This window comes from Apostichopus japonicus, chromosome 4 (genome assembly GCF_037975245.1).
Source record: "Apostichopus japonicus isolate 1M-3 chromosome 4, ASM3797524v1, whole genome shotgun sequence".
Taxonomy (NCBI): Eukaryota; Metazoa; Echinodermata; class Holothuroidea; order Aspidochirotida; family Stichopodidae; genus Apostichopus; species Apostichopus japonicus.
Window position 1 is genome coordinate 7476780 of NC_092564.1, and position 18841 is coordinate 7495620.

General features: G+C 37.0%; 1 protein-coding gene across 7 annotated transcripts in view; it reads right to left on the reverse strand.

The window, feature by feature from the left end:
* Positions 1–18841, reverse strand: part of LOC139966319 (uncharacterized) — an 89663-nt gene that overhangs the window by 10369 nt on the left and 60453 nt on the right. For all 7 annotated transcript variants that reach the window (XM_071969195.1, XM_071969193.1, XM_071969191.1 and 4 more), the window contains 19 exons: positions 18209–18406; positions 17434–17615; positions 16706–16883; positions 15445–15564; positions 14440–14568; positions 13820–13936; positions 13002–13250; positions 10125–10250; positions 9684–9803; positions 8524–8637; positions 7287–7409; positions 6282–6401; positions 5509–5628; positions 4901–5152; positions 3936–4088; positions 3229–3351; positions 1830–1958; positions 1243–1352; positions 634–871 (listed from right to left, as the gene is read on the reverse strand). In XM_071969195.1, the coding sequence (XP_071825296.1) occupies positions 634–871; positions 1243–1352; positions 1830–1958; positions 3229–3351; positions 3936–4088; positions 4901–5152; positions 5509–5628; positions 6282–6401; positions 7287–7409; positions 8524–8637; positions 9684–9803; positions 10125–10250; positions 13002–13250; positions 13820–13936; positions 14440–14568; positions 15445–15564; positions 16706–16883; positions 17434–17615; positions 18209–18406 (2901 nt within the window). The remainder of the gene's footprint in view (positions 1–633; positions 872–1242; positions 1353–1829; positions 1959–3228; positions 3352–3935; positions 4089–4900; positions 5153–5508; positions 5629–6281; positions 6402–7286; positions 7410–8523; positions 8638–9683; positions 9804–10124; positions 10251–13001; positions 13251–13819; positions 13937–14439; positions 14569–15444; positions 15565–16705; positions 16884–17433; positions 17616–18208; positions 18407–18841) is intronic.

Consider the following 18841-nt stretch of genomic DNA (forward strand, 5'->3'; position numbering starts at 1 on the left):
AGTAAGTAGTATCGATACCAGTATACTATATGGTAATGTAAGAAAAATTCGTCATATTAACAACACAATTTGCAAATGAGCCCTCGGAGGCAAACAAGGATTCAGACTACAGAAGCAAAACACCAAAATCTAATAGCGTATAAAACGTTATTTACCCTCGGTCCACTGAATTAAACATAATTTGAGATATATACTGAGGCTTTTCAAAAGTTGGCAAATTATGAGTAGAAACTAGTTCGAGCGTACTTGAATCTTGACTTTCATTTCACCAATTATTTGCAATGAAAACGACTTAAGTGGCACTGAAAATAGCGGTAAAATGCCGAAAATATTAATTTACAGCTTTTTCAAAAAAAAGTCAGGAAACATGTCAGATGTCGTTTTGCTTCTATTTAGTGGCACCTATCTCTCCCCCTACCCCCATACTTCTGACCACTCCCGGCAAATCCTGCACCAAAACATTACTCACCTGCGGCCGGGAAGGAAAAGAAGCTGGAGATGGCAACGACCTGAAGAGGTCAAGGGGCGCAGTGCAGAATTGTTACCAATGTTCGTAAAGGCTAGATAGAAAGGGGTGCATATATACAGGGGGAGAGGTCAGGTAGGGGTAATGTAAATACACCCCCTACTCACCTGCAAAGTATACTTCGTAACTGTGTACGATGCTATCAGACGGAACAATGTTCTTTTGTCGACCACTTAATTGTAAACCGAATAAATCGTGAGCTTTCTGGATAGTCATATTCGCCTTGAGGTCGAAATCAACCCGAATGGTTATGAGAGCCATGTTGTTGTCAGCTCTAGTCTTTCCCGTTACGAGAACTTGAAGAATTAAATTTGGTATACCAAAACCGGCGAAGAGATTTTGTACCTACGTTTGAAGAAGACCGTATTTAGTATTTAGGATTAAAAGTGATGTTTGTCACAGATATAGAATGGCATATTTTAATTGTCAATGTTAACAATGAGCCAATGAGTTGCTTACATAAATGTTAATAAGTATCTTCAGAACATACGGTATACATCAGTTGAAGGGTAGGGTATGGTAGGGGGGCAAAATCATGTAATGAGCAAAATATAACCCATAGGAACTATATGGTTGATAATTGAATGAAAAAAATCATTTCTTTATGCTCATAATACGAAAACAAATAAATTGTCATGCTTGCAAGGAAGTTTAAAAACCTGACACATAAAACAAGAAATAACACTAGTTAATGTGTGGTTGCTATGGAGACTCACATCTATTGAGAGCTGATCGAGGATATCATCTGTGATTAACTCATAAAATTGTTGAGTTTTGAGACCCTTCACATCGGAAAATATAATCCTCAATTCGAGAGAGTTGGAATCTATAAATGATAAGATACAAAAAAGGAACGTTCTCACTGTAATGTCGAAGTATCTGATTTGGCAATCTGCAGAAAGATTTCGAACAGCGTGGGTAACAGGATGTTAAAGTTTCTACAAGCGTATGAACCAGTGAATATGCCCCGACCTCCCCCTCGCCACCCCCGCCCTACCCCCTCCCCTTCCCCGTCCCACACCTCCATCGTCAGTCGGGGCAAATGGTTCTATCAGGGGATTTTTCAAATCAGCAATGGTAGAATTAGACCACTGTTAGGGGTAAACACCCCTTTTTCAACCACACACCTCAACCAAGAGTATATATTTTAGCATAACCTTAGGTTTAATGCTAATTATAGCTTCACAATCTACATATCTCTCATGAATGCACTATTTGACTTCTAAATGTAACAACATTCTGGAGAAAGATCCAAACCCAAACCATGCATGGTGTGTTGGATTCTTCCATTAATTGCGCTCACCTGAACAAGAGCCCGTAGAGTCCCGGTATGAGCCTACTTGGCAGATACATTGATAACTTCCTTCCCTATTAAGGCAACTCTGGGCACTCTGATCTCTACACGGCCGCGAAGTAGTACATTCATTTATATCTAAAATTGAAAGTTCAACAGATACAAATAAAAGAAATGTGAGATGGTACACATGATTGAATTCTTTGAATGCGTTAAAGTCATCAGTAGTGACCCTAATTATTCTAGACCAGGGTTTCCCTAATTTTACCCCCCCCCCCCACGAACCCCCTGTGGATGCCAGAGTTGTCCACGAACCCCAAACTTTTCGAGACACGATCTGAGTCATTATTATACTATAATACGCATAACACCCTGTGTCTGTTTCATAATTCAGTTATTTAACACATGCACGGTACGGTACTACTATGGCAACATATAGCCTATGCGTATTGAACGTGAAAAGAGTTTGTCGATAGGTACGACTGTTGTACATTATTAAATCATATGATATATCAGATTTTAGTTAAACAAAAAGTACTCTTGTTTTGACTTTCAGAAACGTCTCACGAACCCCCCTGGGATGTACTCACGCACCACTGGGGGTTCATGCACCCCAGTTAGGGAAGCCCTGTTCTAGACAGTCACATACTGCTGAACAGTGGCGGAAACGTTAAGCAGAAATTTGAATTTGTCCATTTATGACCCGTTTCCATTATAATATGAACATTTCTCGATGTCTGATAGGGAATTATTTGGAATTTTGCCAATCCAAAGGTAAAACGTTTCACAATTTTTTTCAGCATGCTTTTACTTTGGGGGAAAATACTGGTAACTGGACAAAGAGGCGATTGCTTTCATCGTGCATTACATGTGTTCACAAATACACTTTGAGGCCCAAATTTATGTTATTTGTTTGGGCTATAGTGACGGGCAAAACTCATGTTATTCAAGCAGTAGCATATTGGTCTCCTTGTCCTTTACCTGAAATTTGCAGTGTGCAAAATTTCGCAAAAAGAAAGACTCTAAAATACGGAGTATTTTCAACAAACCTGTTCTTGTTTTAGTTTCTTTAAGTTGGCAGAATGTGAGAAAACCACAGAATTAACAACGCAATTACAACATGAAGTGATTACACTCTATTGTGTTTAACAAATATCGGCTGTTGAGACATGACCTTAAATCATGTTTTTTTTAGGTAAATGTTTAAAAAAAACTATACCCCGTGAATAAACTCTTATTGGAGATTTAAATCATTAAAAACAATCACACATTACTGTGAAAGTATATATGTGTTTTGGATAAGGATACATTCCTCATGTATAGATACAAATAATTATTTGAAAACTTTTATGAAAATTGAATCAGACTTTTGAAAATAAAATGTCATGTTGACGGTAGTGATAGAAACCTGAACAAATTCTGCCATCTCCTTGGAAACCTTCTGAGCAAGCGCATGAGTATCCACCAGCTTCATTCGTGCAAATAGCGAACTTTGAACAGCCATGAATACCAAGAGTGCATTCGTCAATGTCTGAAAAAATAAAATTACACTTATATTATTATCAACAGTTCAAACAATGTTATTTATGTGTGTAAAATTACAACAGTTTTCACTTACTGTTACATTAATTACCTTTCAATATAGCAAAATTGTAGTAAATGGTACTTCGATCATTTTTAAAAATTCATTTGTCCAAACTTATCTTTATAACTTGGAAATATGTTAATGCCATCAGCATATATGTGAGTGCTATCCATGGCTGACGCTTTTCCGGTACAATGTTTATCATTCTTGATGATACAGGCATACTGAATAAAAACATGATAAATTGGCCTTTCAAGGACCGCTAATGGAATTTCGAAATTGCCCCGAAATGTCCTTGTTTTTAAAGAAATTTTCATTACAGGTTCATTTAGAAGTAAGGGGTGAGGGGAGGGGAAGTGGAAAAGGAAGGGTAAAGGATATTGGAAGGATACACTTCACTTTGTGGTAAAAGGATCCTTGCAATTGACCTGGCAATTCTACACTCGTTCAAATGACCTGACAATTCTACCCTCTTCCCACTCCTACGGCACTTAATGGACGAATGTTTACTGTAATACAGGCCTCCGTACCTGCACACATTCCTTCAGTGGCATATCCTGATAGTGAATTGGTTTGGTAGCTGAAGAAACCATGGTTACATCGACAAGTAAATGATCCAATCAGATTTATGCAAGTAGCATTCACATCGCAGTTGTGTAAACCGTCTAGACATTCGTCGATATCTATGGAAGAGAAACAAAACCAGAATGTACTTCAATGTAGCATCCTAAGCAAAAACCATATGGAGAGTATATACGATGTCGTCAGCTTAGGCCCACACTTCCCAAACAATGGGTCGCTACCCAAAATGGGTTGGGTTTCGAGCCGGAATGTCGAAAACATTGACTTGATCACCAACAAATGCTTCTGCTGAAATCTGATAGTAAACTTCCTCCCGGCATTGGTGATATATAAGTTTTGAATAATAATGTGTTTCTGCTGTTCTTTTTTTACTAAAATTTCAGTCAATGTGAAATCAATGTAGTCAATATGCACTGCATATATGCAGTTTATACATCATACGCCAGGGAGTTAATATTGGGTGATTTTAAACCTTTAAAAGTTATTGTCGCCGGTAGCCTATAGGAAAATCATAACTATGCACGACGGCGGAGGAAAAGCTTGGTAAGCAGGAATTTACCGTACCTTACTTGGACAATATATACTGAATGCGATAGAATTGAAATATCGGGCATTCTTAAGACAGAGCAAAAAATATTTGAACTAATGATCAAAAATTAAATTGAAATACAATACTTAAGTTAAGCACTTCTTAATATAATAATTCACAAGAGTGAATAAATAGCTATAAAGGGCAAGGTTGTATATATATCAAGAAACTCGACATCGAACAAAGATAATCTTCAGGCTTTTACTTTCCCAAAGAATTACTTTTCATATTTACATATCGAGACATATTGGTCAGTAGAAAGTCAGCAAAAAGACAGAAAAAGTCAGAACCAATTAACAGCATGAAATGGTTTAATTGAATTACCAATGCAAAGATCTATATTAGCCTGGAAACCAAGGTTACAAGAGCAACTATATCCGCCATCCATGTTTTCACATGTTGAATATTGTGGGCATGCGTGGACTTGGTCATTACATTCGTTCACATCTTGACAACCAGAAAAATCACTGAGACCATCACCATAGTAACCGACAGGGCAGGCGCAATAGAATGATCCATTTGTGTTGTGACAATGGGCTCCTGCCACACACGGTAAGAGGGAGCATTCATCGATATCTTTGGGGAAAAATTTGGAAAAACGAATATGAACAGCAAAAGAATATAGGAAAATGATATAAAAACAAAAACAAAAGTTTACACGATATGACGTAAAATGGGAGAAGTTATAAAATGGTTATTTAAAACATTTCTTGCAATCCTAGATTTCCTTCAGGGTGGTGCATTATCTTAAACAAGAATTTTGTCAAATCTTGAAGAGGACAAAAATCCTATGTTCCTCAATCTCTCTATTTATTTTAGTGTGAAGTCTGTATGAAGCTTTTATCTCACACATAAATCATACAAAAATATTTAAAAAATAATGATAATATACAAAAACGGCAGGAAAGATTGACGAATGTATAAAGACTTACCGACACACTCTTCTTGATTTATGTTAAACCCAGGAGGACATTGACACGAGTACCCATTATCTTCTTCAATACAATTGTAATGATCTGAGCATGTGTCATCTTCATCACATTCGTGCTCATCTGTATAAACATGAACAACATATACATTAGTATAAATTTAGTAAGAAATACAATCAAAAGCGGAACTTCTTGATTATAAAGGGTCGACAGTGATCCAAAATAAGATGCTAGAATGAAATGAACAGTCATCACCATTTTATAGCCCTCCTCAATGTGTCTGCGGATGGGCGAGAATTATTCTGTAGTATCATCCACAAACCCGCCCCCCCCCCCCCCCGTCACGCCTCTGTAAAATGTTATCAATTATTGTTCCAAATGTTTGAAATGATAAAAGGTGTTAACGATTTTTATACAAGCACTTTCCTATAAGTTAAGTTGACTCGCAGATTCTATCTAAACGGTGGAGAGGGTAAATACGACAAGTAATTCAATGACACAAAAAAAAAATGTTTAGATCTTAGTTTACACAGTAGAATTTTGAGTTATTGCAGTTTAGAAATGAGTGACCTTTTTGTTCTATCGTTCTACCATATTTGGGGAAGTTACTACTAATGACCGTTAAAGTCGAACTGTGAACAATTTGTACAGGATGATCTGTTTGCTTACCTGCAACCCAAACCCTCTACTTAAACTCATCAATGTCAACTTTTAATTAATGTTAGAACAATTAAAGTACTAGGAATAAATATGACTATAAGGCTTAAAATACTTACCGACACACATACGACCATTTCCATCAAATCCATCACCACATTCACAATGATATGACCCTGGGTGGTCGACACACACAGCATTTTCGTTGCATACTGCACTGTTGTCACAATCCAAGCGATCTAGATCATCGGATAAAGAAGAACAAAATTAATACAACATAAATGAAAGTCCCATTATGCATTCAGTCTCGACGGTCTAAGCAATCTGTTTTCAGTACTATTTTGTAGTATATAATTACACAAACATGACGATGCTTCTCCTCCCCCCAGCCCACCCATCCCCCGCCCACCTACCCCCCCCCCCCCCCTAAAAAAGAAATTGGCCCGTTGGCAGAGATCGAGCGCATGCTACCATCTCGACCAAAACAACAACAACAAAAAAACGGGACAACCTTGTGTTGGTTTGAATGTTTTATTCGCTCGATTTCTGCACCAAACTCACATAGCAAGAAATACTCAGAAACATATCGTCTTGGGTATTTTGGAGTATTTAGGACGATACTTTCCTGTCTCCATTCTAGAAATGCATTCCAATTACCCAGTCTACAAAACTTGGTAACATTTTAGCGCTGCGACCACACTAACCTATTTCAGGGTCAACGCCGGTAAGAAGAATGAAAACAGGGTACGAGAAGAGTGAAGTAAATGCTTTCATTGTTGGCTTTATAATTTTAAGGAAGACCAAATTTTCTTCTATGTTCCAAGATCTACCACCCTTTTCGTGTGGCACAATGCATATTATGAACCAGTGTTTTAGTATCACTGTGAGCTCATAGGGGTGCGGGGGGTATGGCTCTGGGGTGGTGAAATCCAAGGACCACAGTATAGAAATGAACTGTTTTACTCAAAATTTAATTTGCTTCCTTTTCTTTTTTACTTCGTTTCACCTTATAGCACCATTTCCAACACAAGTTTAAGGTTACATCATCACACACCTGTGTGGAAGAAGGAACTGTAATGCTAACGGAAGTGCCTTCCTTATAAAGAAACATGAATGCAACCTACCTTCACAATAAGTTCCATTACCGACAAAACCTTCCTTGCACAAGCAGAGGTGCCCTCCTGGAGTGTTTGTGCAAACCGCATCGGTATCACAATCATGAAGATCTTCAACACACTCATCAACATCTGGTGAAGAACAAAGAAACCAGTTAACAATGAGTTGAGGTTTTCCTCATCTTCATTATACCATGGAGCTATATACAGATATAATTATGGAGCTATAAACAGATTATACCATGGAACTATAAACAGATTATAGCTCCATGATTATACCATTTGAAATGTATGCTATTATAATCCGATTTAGAGCGTTTTGTTTTCACTGTTGAGATCTCTTATATTTCTGTAACAGTATTTATCTAGGCTTTATTCGTGGTGTTACGTTGGGGTGCTCCGGTTCAATTAGTTCAGGGCTCCGTTATTAAATAAGTAGAATTTACAGCAGATGAAGAGAAACTCCAGACATAGATATGATTTTAGAATATAAATTTTATTTATTCTGAAATGATAATATTGTTGCTGGAGTGCAGATCCAGAATAGTACATCTGAACTGCACTCTCTAAAGTCTGGAATGCTAGTTCTTCTTCATACTAAAAAACAACAGTATTTAAGTCATTACAACCTCCTGTGAAGGGGCAATAACCTCTCTGTGACATAAACTCTTGGTCACAGACTCTTTTACTCATAATTACTAAGGCACAAAGAAGAGGGCTATGACTAAACACATTTTTTAAATACATGAGATGCTACACGTTGTCATCTGTGGTTAAGCATGAATATTTCATGGAAATTCAGACAAATGGGTCTTGTACGACTAAGATGTGGGCGAGGTTTGAATAAACTCGGGAACAGGAAGTAAGTAGTTACTCTTAAGACAAAGAGGCATTGAAGCACAATTAAAGTGATATGTTGGGGAAATAACTACATACTAAATTACAGTAGCCACAGTCTTCGAGTGCCCTTGCCTCCAACAGCTTTTTATAGCCTTGATCTCGAAACAGCCTTTCAGAGCCATGTTCTCGTAACAGCTTTTCAGAGCTTTGATCTCGAAACTGCAGCCTTACAGAGCCTTTCTCTCGAACAACATATGACAATCTTGATCTGTTACATTCTTTTTTAAACTATCACCAACAGCCTTTAAACGTGAGAGCCTTTACGGTGGCTTAACTGAGTGTGTAGATTCTTTAGATGGAGGCATCTAATTTACGCCGGACATAAATGATTAACTAACGTACTTACCAATACATTTATCTGTGGAATTGTCTAAACTGTATCCATCATTGCACATACAACTTGAATCATTACAGATGGCGTCTTGACAAGATTGACTGGTAGAGCAGCTTTCTACAATAGCTGGAATATATAACGACAAAAAAACAAACAAGTTGTAGCCTATGTACTTATAATTGTTCAAAACAACAGAGGTTTACAAAATTCAAACGAACCTTATCAACAAAACAAAATAAAAATATGCCAATGATTCTTTGTAATTTAATTTAATTAAGTTTGCGTAATTTTGTTGCCAATTGTTTTTTTTTGTTTTTTTTTAAACAAATAAACTAGGCTATACCAATTTTTTAACCTAAAAAAATACAATTAATCATAATATTTCACTTTCCTACCTAGATTTTTACCATAATGAAACTGAATTTAACGAGTAATTCATAATCTCAGTTAGTCTAAAAACATAAGATTTTTCAAAAATCTTCAACTTATTATCATTATTTTGAATAAGCCTTAACTGGCTCACAAGCTGCCCTGTGATAGTAAATTGCAATATGCAGGTACCTCATCTCATTCCTTTCGAGTCCTGCCAGTTGGGACAATATGTTGATGCTAATACCACTCTATGCTGGCCTCTGGTTTTATGTTTAGAAGCACTCGTACTGACAGTATGAACAGTTCTGATATAGAAACAAGATGTTCATACTGCTCGTACTGTCAGTACGACTGCTTTGAAAAAGTGACATGAAATTGCAGTATATAAAGATTGTGCCAACTGGATGCCGTGCTTAGCTAAAGCGGGTTTATAGCACAAAATCCTGATGCTAATAGAACTCTATACTGTCTTCAATAACACGATTCAAAACACTCGTAATGACAGTATGAACAGTTCCTAACCTTTATTTGCTAGAAACATGATAGTAACACTGCTCGTACTGTCAGTGAGAGTGCTTTGAAAGCAAAGTAAAGTATAAAGTGCAAATGTGCAAAAGTACAAAAGCTGTTCCACCTTGGTGGCCGTGCCTATCTCCCCTAATGCATATTCATTATGCATATCATAATTCATCTCGGCTTGCCTTACAGCATATATACCTCATTGCATAATGTTTTCCTATAATAAATCTGTAAGTATAGTTACTGAATTAATTTGGGCTTCTTGCCGAAACTATACTTACAAAGGCATTCATTCTTGTGCTTGAAGTACCCTGTTGAGCATTTGCAGAAGTATGAACCCACAGTATCTATACATGTACTGTTCAATGGACACGTGTTTGATTTCAAACATTCATTTTGATCTGAAAATTAATGAGAATGATAAAATGGAAAAAAAACAATAGTCTTGATCTTTACGTCAATTCTTATAACTTACTATATATTCTTTGTTGCTGAAAGCAGAATTATATAAACAGTATTCTTCATGGGAGGGAGGGTTTTTTTGGGGGGGGGGGTAATTTACACTGAGAATAGCACATTTCACATTAGATATCACATACATAGTGGGACTGGGATGTGAATGCGGGAATCATGTCATGGAGGAAGAGGGGAGGTGGGGCGAGGGGGAGTTTTCCCACTATGACCCACTATGTAGTGAAACCATCCTAACGATACCAACTCACTATGGCAGTGTCCATTGAGATCTTCAAGATATCCTTCTTCGCAAAGACATTTGTAGCTTCCGAATATGTTGTAGCATATTTGGTGTTCTCCGCAACTGGGCGTCTCTGTATTACACTCATCAACATCTGGAAGCAGGAAAACAAAACAAACAATAACAGTTTGATAGCTTATTAAGAGATAAAGTCTGTATGAAAAGGACTCTATTGTAGAAGCTTGATACTGATTGGTGGAACAGGTGCGATATATATGTGACGATAGATTTTTGTACGTAACATGCTAACGCGCGTTAGCATACAAAAACTACATTGTTCCACGCATCTTTCTATTTCCTCTGGAGTAGATGTGTATTCTCAATCTCTGTAATATCTTATCAATATCTCTGCTTCAATAACTCGATATGTTTTAGAAGTTTCATTGAGTCATACTTTAAATGGTAGCCGGGCTTTTCGAACATTCCAACTCCACTCAGATGATAGCATGCATAAAAACAGTATTGATATAAAAGAGAATAGATTATGTGTGTAAGACCGTCAGTTTCAGGATAGATATGAACCTATCCTGGCAAGACCAAATATATTATGTGTGTAAGACCGTCAGCACCAGGATATATATGAACCTATCTTGGCAAGACCATATAGACTATGTGTGTAAGACCGTCTGCACCAAGATATATATGAACCTATCATGGCAAGACCAAATAGATTATGTGTATAAGACCGTCAGTACCAGGATAGATATGAACCTATCTTGGCAAGACCAAATAGTTTATGTATGTAAGACCGTCAGCACCAGGATATATATGAACCTATATCCTGGCAAGACCAAATAGATTATGTGTGTAACACCATCTGCACCAAGATATATATGAACCTATCCTGGCAAGAATATATAGATTATGTATGTAAGACCGTCAGTTTCAGGATAGATATGAACCTATCCTGGCGAGACCAAATAGACAATGTGTGTAAGGCCGTCAGCACCAGGATAGATATGAACCTATATCCCGGTAAGACCAAATAGATTATGTGTGTAAGACGTCAGTTTCAGGATAGATATGAACCTATCCTGGCAAGACCAAATAGATTATGTGTGACACCCTTTGCACAAGGATAGATATGAACCTATCCTGGCAAGACCAAATAGATTATGTGTGAAACACCGTCTGCACCAGGATAGATATGAACCTATCCTGGCAAGACCAAATAGATTATGTGTGTGAGACCGTCAGCACCAGGATATATATATATATATATATATATATATATATATATATATATATATATATATATATATATATATATATATATATATATATATATATATATATATATATATATATATATATATATATATATCAACCTATCCTGGCAAGACTAAATAGGTTATGTTTGTAAGACCGTCAGCAACAGGTTGGCGCTCTTAAGAAGCATTACGCAATATACTGATGTGTCAACTTGTGTATCATAGTAGAATGGATGCATTCTTCCATGCTTCGATTACTGCAAATTGAATGGGAATCATGCAACTAGGGAAATATTAATAGGATAATTAAGCTCTAAATAAAGTGTTCCCAGAATTATTTTAAACGCTACTTAGGACGTAAAATCATGTGAAATTTTTAATATTCGTGGTTGGCAAACGTTTGATGTACATTCAAAATATAAAATATTAATTATGGTTAGTGAATCTCTTAACGGATTAATACCCACGGATATTAATGAAATGGTTACCTTAACATGTTATGTGCACAATTATGCTCTACGGTATGTGCCATCAAGAGGGGCTCTCCTTGCCCGAGGGCAAGACCGAAATACACAAGAAAAGATTTTTTATTTATTGCCACTAAAGAATGCATTGGGGTTGCCTCCATATATCAAGAATGCGCAGAATTGTAGCAGTTTAAAACGATTTGTGAAAGGAGTTTCATATGTACACTGTTATTTTATGCAAAAGCTCTAATGATCTTATCATGTTTAAAAGTCGAACGTTTTATTTTATATATTTAGCGTTGAAACATCTTACCTATTTTATATGTACATTTTTTTCAATGGGTTCATATGTTTCCGTTGATACCGTCATTTACCTATTTAATTATTTTATATTCGTTTTACGTGTTGTTGGTTACGTGCTAAGTTTTACAATAGGCTCATTTTATTTCGTTGACATTTTATTCGGTTACGTTTAGTTATCTATTAAAGTGTTTGCACTGATCTTTGTTACATGTTAGTTCGTACATTCAAAATTGTTATTGCATTTACACCCATGCTTTCTATAACAATAATATTTAAGAGGGTCTCGGGGAAGATTAGCCTTGGCTCACCGAGTTACCCCCTCAAAATAAAGTTGAATTGAATCAATAAATAGATATATTCAATAAATAAAACACACAGGGATGTGCCCAGGATATCCTGAGTGCCGGGTATACTGATCGACGTCGATTTTTGAAGGTGCTCAGCTGCCAAATGCTGGCACTTGTGTAGCTTTTTAAGCACATACACAAGCACTAGTTTTGCTAACAATTTACTATTTTAATTTTTTTTAGTGAAATATATTACGTACCTGGTAAAGTTATTAGTTTGTTTCAAAGAGATTTTACAAGGGACCGTAAGTAATGTTTCTCGCATGCGTAACTGATGCATTATTAGTCTGTATGATTTTGGCATAGGCTAGGCCCAATTTGTGTTAAATATATTGTTAGGAATGTCGGGGTTTTAGATGAAAATAGTGCTGGGCGGGATTCAAGATTTTTAAGACAGTGCTGCATGGGCAGTAATTTTTAGTGCTGGGCGGGGCCGCCCAGTGCCGCCTAGCAGCGTGGGCACATCCCTGAACACATGTTAGGTTCGTAAAATCTCTCATATCGAATACACACTTACCGAAACAGCGATCACCGTTTCCCACCAGTCCATTTGGACATGCGCAATTGAATCCACCATCATTGTTGGTACAAATAAATCTCGGACTACAAAAGAATGGACTGATGTAGCATTCTTGAATGTCGTTGCATATTTGACCGTTGCCTTGGTAACCGGTATTACACTCACACGTGTATGACCCAAGTGCATTTCGACATGTAGCGTGTAGGTGGCATTCATTTAGTGTTGGAGATAAACATTCATCTAACTCTGAAATAATAAAATTTATATATTAAAGTAATACATAAAACAACGTAAAAGCATGATATCGAAAAAATAAGCAAATTTCGAATCTTTTACTCTTTTTCAAATTTAAAAATCATCTTGACATATCCTGTAACTTGGCAAATGTAGATCAAACTATTTATTTTGCCTATATACTGTAATTTTCTCAGAATATTCGACGTCCTCTTCAACCAATAAAATCATGCAATGGGAATTTTACACCGAATTTTTATCTCTCGTTTTGTAAGGCTTTTGAATATGACGCGATACGAATTGCAAAGCAAATATTTCATGCTCTACACATATATTGTATATATAGTAACTAACAGATCGCATCATGTTGGTAATTAAACACGAGAAAAAAAAAACACCTCCTTAGTTTGCCTCTCAGTGAGTCTATAAATGGAAAGTAAATTTGTTTTCTCTACAATTTGTTTCTTAATGCATGGTTCTATTAACCTATTAACAATTACTGTTGGCGCTACTTTCCTCTGAACACTGCTATACGTCTTTTATGTTAAAATTGAAAATGACACAGAAAACGGCTAGGTTACCTGTGCAAATGCCGTTTACTCTGATATATCCTGGTAGACAGCTGCAATGATAGGTTCCGGCTACATTCACGCATGTCTCTAGCTCGTTGCATGGATTCTGTATACATTCGTTTTCATCTATAAAGTAGATTAAAAGTACATGCAATTGACCTTGTTATTTCCATATAGACGGTTCTGAATCTGCTTTGCTGTAACTCTACTACCAGAGAGGGATCCAGGAGTTTATAAAGGAGGTGTGTGGCCCAGATGGGGTTGTTGAAGCTAACGTATATGGAGGAGGGGGTAGGGGTGGCTCTGTGAATATCCTGTACGGAAAATACTGATATTGTGCTAGTAACTCCTTTAGGATGTTTGTGTAAGGTTGAAAGGGTGAGGGGTGTACACCTTCGCCCTCCCCCCCCCCCTACATCCGAGCCTGAATACTGACAATGTGTTAACAGTAAGAGAACCTTTGGTGCTGCAGTACACGTGCACAGCAGCCATTGTTAGTAGGCTAATCTGTGCCAGCTAATCTCCGACCGTCTGTTTGTGGTTTCGGGTTGAGGGAAGGAAGGGGGGGGGGTTCTATCCCACAGAACACCGCCGTGGCTACGTAATACACTGTAGACAAGATCCCTTACCTATACACAAAAATGAGCCTTCAATGTTTCTGTAACCGGACTTGCAGGTACACTCGTAGCTTCCTTCAATATTTCTACATACACTGTTATCATCGCATAGGTTCTCGCTCCTGCCACATTCATCGATATCTGTAAAAGAATTTTAAAAAAACAATAAAGGCGCTACAAACAATGTATCGTTTTATTTGGTGTTATATGCTGTTATATTGTGTGGTACATGTCCTACTTGGTAATGACGTACAAACAAACATGAAATGGTACAGAAATATGTCATTGAGGAAAGAATAGATTAAATTGATTAAATGGTTCTGTGATAGCATCGCCAGGAAAATTATTGATTAAAATATCTAGCCTATGACTTTTAACACCATAAAATATCCTCAAAGTACCAGATCATGATCAGAAGAAAATTAGAATAGGAAGGGTGTGGGGGGAAGGGGGTGGTGTTAGAATGAACAGATTCACATAAGAACAGTGACATATATTGACTTCACACACCCTCCTCAAAAGACAACTATACCATACAAACTAAGTAACAGAAAACTGCAATTTACAACTATAGTTAATTGTCAATGTATATTTTAAACTTTACTATTAGTATTCAATATTTTATGTTGAAATATAATTTAAATATGATATCTTTTCAAATTTAATGTACTTATCCATTGTTAGTCTATTACGTCGCATCTGCGTTACTTTCAAAACGTTCACTTTAAATATGGGGACAGTTTATATCCCTCATAGCTTATACGTTTACTTTGCTAGTAAGATTGACTCTTTCTGTTTTGCCACGTGTGATAATTAGGAGAGCAAACAGATGGCTAATTTCGGGAACCTATAGACTACACAGGCAAATTCATACCACATCATTAGTAAGTGACATTGGGATCAAATTTTATTTATATGTTAAGTCGACTCTGTTGAGACCGGTACAGAAAACTTTCACCTATACAACTGTTGACAATGACGTCACACTGAATTATGCATTGAGTATGTTTTACCCACCTTGACATCTTTTTGCATCTGGCAACAGCTCGTAACCTGGTCTACACTGACATTCATAACCATCTGTGTTATCAACGCATCTATGCTCGCAGTCGTTAATGGTTGAACATTCGTTAATGTCTATGGAAAAGTTAATTAAGTAATATGAATTGAATTGTTTTCCGTCAATAAAACAAGATTCTAATTATTTACAATGTAAATAAGGGGTTAATCAACGGTCTAGCGTGCGTTACTCACAGGATTAATGCACGATCGGGGGATAATGCAAGCGATGCACGAGGGCGGAGCCCGAGTGCATCCAGCGATAGCATTAACACCCGGAGTCATTCATACACTACCATTTGTGTGGGGGAAAATCATAAAACAAAACATTTTTGGTTACATATAACCAAAGATTTATTAAAGCGATGCCCCGTAATTTTACCGTGCGTTACTCACAGGATTAACCACGGTCAGCTGACCTGAATGGACCAATAGGATTTCGGAATCTTTACTAAGTATGAATGAACAATATCTTATAAATGATAGCGATTAGTAAAGAGACATATGTTGTTTAGGATATTTTTTATATTTCTTTGTATTTGTTTGACCTCTCATGACATAGCCTACATATTTAACCAAATGTCTGACTTATAAAATAAATTATTTCAGTTCGACACACCCTTAACCCGTCAAGGTTAGACATATGTGTAAATTTGGGGGTGGGTGGGGGTGGGGTTGTCTGAAGATGGGTGGGGTTGAGACGTTAGACAATTTACAGTAGGACTGGCGGAGTTTTGCAGTCTTCATTCGCCGGATATTACCACCTCTACTATCTGGAAACTAATGTTACTGGAAACGAGGGAAAGGGTATAACTTCTCTTGCCACTGGCAACCCCGTGCGCTATTCCTATAGGACAATCAATGCAAATCTTAATTTTTGTGTTAATTTAAGAAACAAAAACTCTGTCAGTTTCTTCAAGATTTTGCATGATTAAACGAGAATGATTCGATCTGCTTTAAATTCTTTGTAAGGAACAGGAAAATAATCGGTGCAGTTTAGAAGGTAGAAATAAAAACTTGAAAAAAAATATCGGATGGGCGACATGACTGTATATCTTGTTTACTGTATTTGAAAGAGACCATTAGAAATATCTTCATACAATCACATTTGGTTTTTTTTTTAAGGATAATAATACTTTAGTTGACAAACTTGATTGGAAATATACAAATTTACAGAGTTATGGCATATTCCAGACGGGAGAGAAAAGGTTAACAATACCTTTGCATGTAGACCCATCTCCTTCCATACCAGGGGGACATGCACTACATCTGACAGGGGTAGGTCTTCCAGGGTCTATACAGGTAACTCCCGGGTAACAGGGATTCAGGGCACATCGATTATCGTCTTCATCACAGGTTTTAGCAATGAAACCATCATTGCAAAGACAGTATACACGCTGTACGCAACAGTAATAGAAAGTTATCTTACACCATTCGTTTAAGCTTTAATTGGGGGTAGTTCGATAAACCATAGCTTGTACCCACTTGAGGAGCTTGTTTACAATATATATATATATATATATTTACATACATACAATCACACACCTACATTTATGTATTTCATGGGTAATTCAATGAACGTATACAGTTTCTGCCAAAACAGAAAAGCCCAGTGTACATTGCTGTTACAATAATAATAAACAAAAGTTGAATTTTTCTTATTAAGCTGCCAAAGAAAATGGAAGTAACGAATGCAGATCGTTGAAGTTATGCTAAACTTACATATTCAGCACTCCGAGTTAAAATTATATCACAGGCTCAACTTATCATACGGTTTGTTGACAAACGATACGCACTCCCAACTTCTCGCTCCTTTCGTAAGGACTGTGACCATGTGATCATGAAAGTGATTTGTCTAGTGCAGTATAACATATCATTGTACAGGTAACTAGCCTAGTGGTACAAAAAGTTTGTATTATATGTAGATATATAGGCCTATTAACTTACTGCGAAAGTGTCACGCATTCCGACGTCCTCTTCCCAAATCCTTTCATAGAAACATTCTCCGCCATTGTTACAGTTACATAACCGGACAGGAAGTGTATGGTATATGGCTTCCAATCCATCAGAAATTCTTAATGTTACCCCAGAGGATGTAGCATGTGATGGCAACCAAGTCAACAAGTTATCTGATGGATAAATAATCACAAGTAACTTTTATACCAAAAACTCTTTTAAAGTGCTTCAAAATAATATCTGACATCTCGTCTCAACATAGAAGAGTACACTTGTTTCGAATTCTCATTCTTCTCACATATATATATATATACATTTTTCTTTGTTTAGCAATAGATGGATGGATGGACGGATAGACTGACGGACTGACGGGTGAATGTATGGATGGATGTAGACATCATAAGTTCTTCCATTTGATGTCTCTCCTCGTGCCATGGATCTGTAAATTACAACTAACTATCCAATATTTACAAGAAGTATATTTGTAACGAGTCTTTAACAACGTCCTGGTAAGAAAGTTATAATAATAATAATATGAATTATGAACATTCATTTATTTGGGGATTCATTAGGCTGTGAGTATTAAATTATGAATGTTCAGCTGATGTTTAAAGGTCCGTGCAAGAAAATTCAAACTAAACCATAATGGCGCATGTGCGATCGCGCCAGAGGTAGAGTGAACGCCGATTGTGATGGCATATAGATAAACGGATGGATGGATAAGAGGATGGATAAGTGGATGGATATAGGTGGATAGAGGTCTTACTTTCATCAATGGTCATCCCAGGAGGAGCTTGGATAAGCTTTATTGATATGACATCATCGTAATCGTCATCATCTGCGGTTATTCGATAACTGTATGATTGACCGACTTTGACAAGTAAACGTTCTTCCTCATCTAAACCAGGACGACTGGAATCCTGGTTGACTTCAGTGATGTTTACAAAATAAGGAAGTCGGTTAGCTGTCGAGATGGAATAGAAACACAATAGTAACATATATCTTAGTAGGCATTAGGGCGGCCTGTTAGATGTAATAGACAAGTTAGACACGAAACCGAAGAGTTGGTATATCAAGAAGGGAAATCAAAATGGAAAGATAAACAAAAATATATTATAACGAGGTCGCGGCGTCGAGAGTCAGGTATTGTCCCCCGGACAATTTTCCTTAAAGGGTATCAAACGTAATTGAGAATACTACATTTTATATCTCTTTCCGGGCCCTTCCACATATTGCCGGGGACCTCACAGACCCCATGCCTTGAGGGTATCCTCCACCCACCCCCCCACCCCCCCCACCCCGATCCCTTCTAATCAGGCCTAGGCCTGCCAATACAGCTAAAGTATTTCTAAAGAGTTTAGAAGGGATGAGTTAATAATGATCACGAGCTGTATACAAG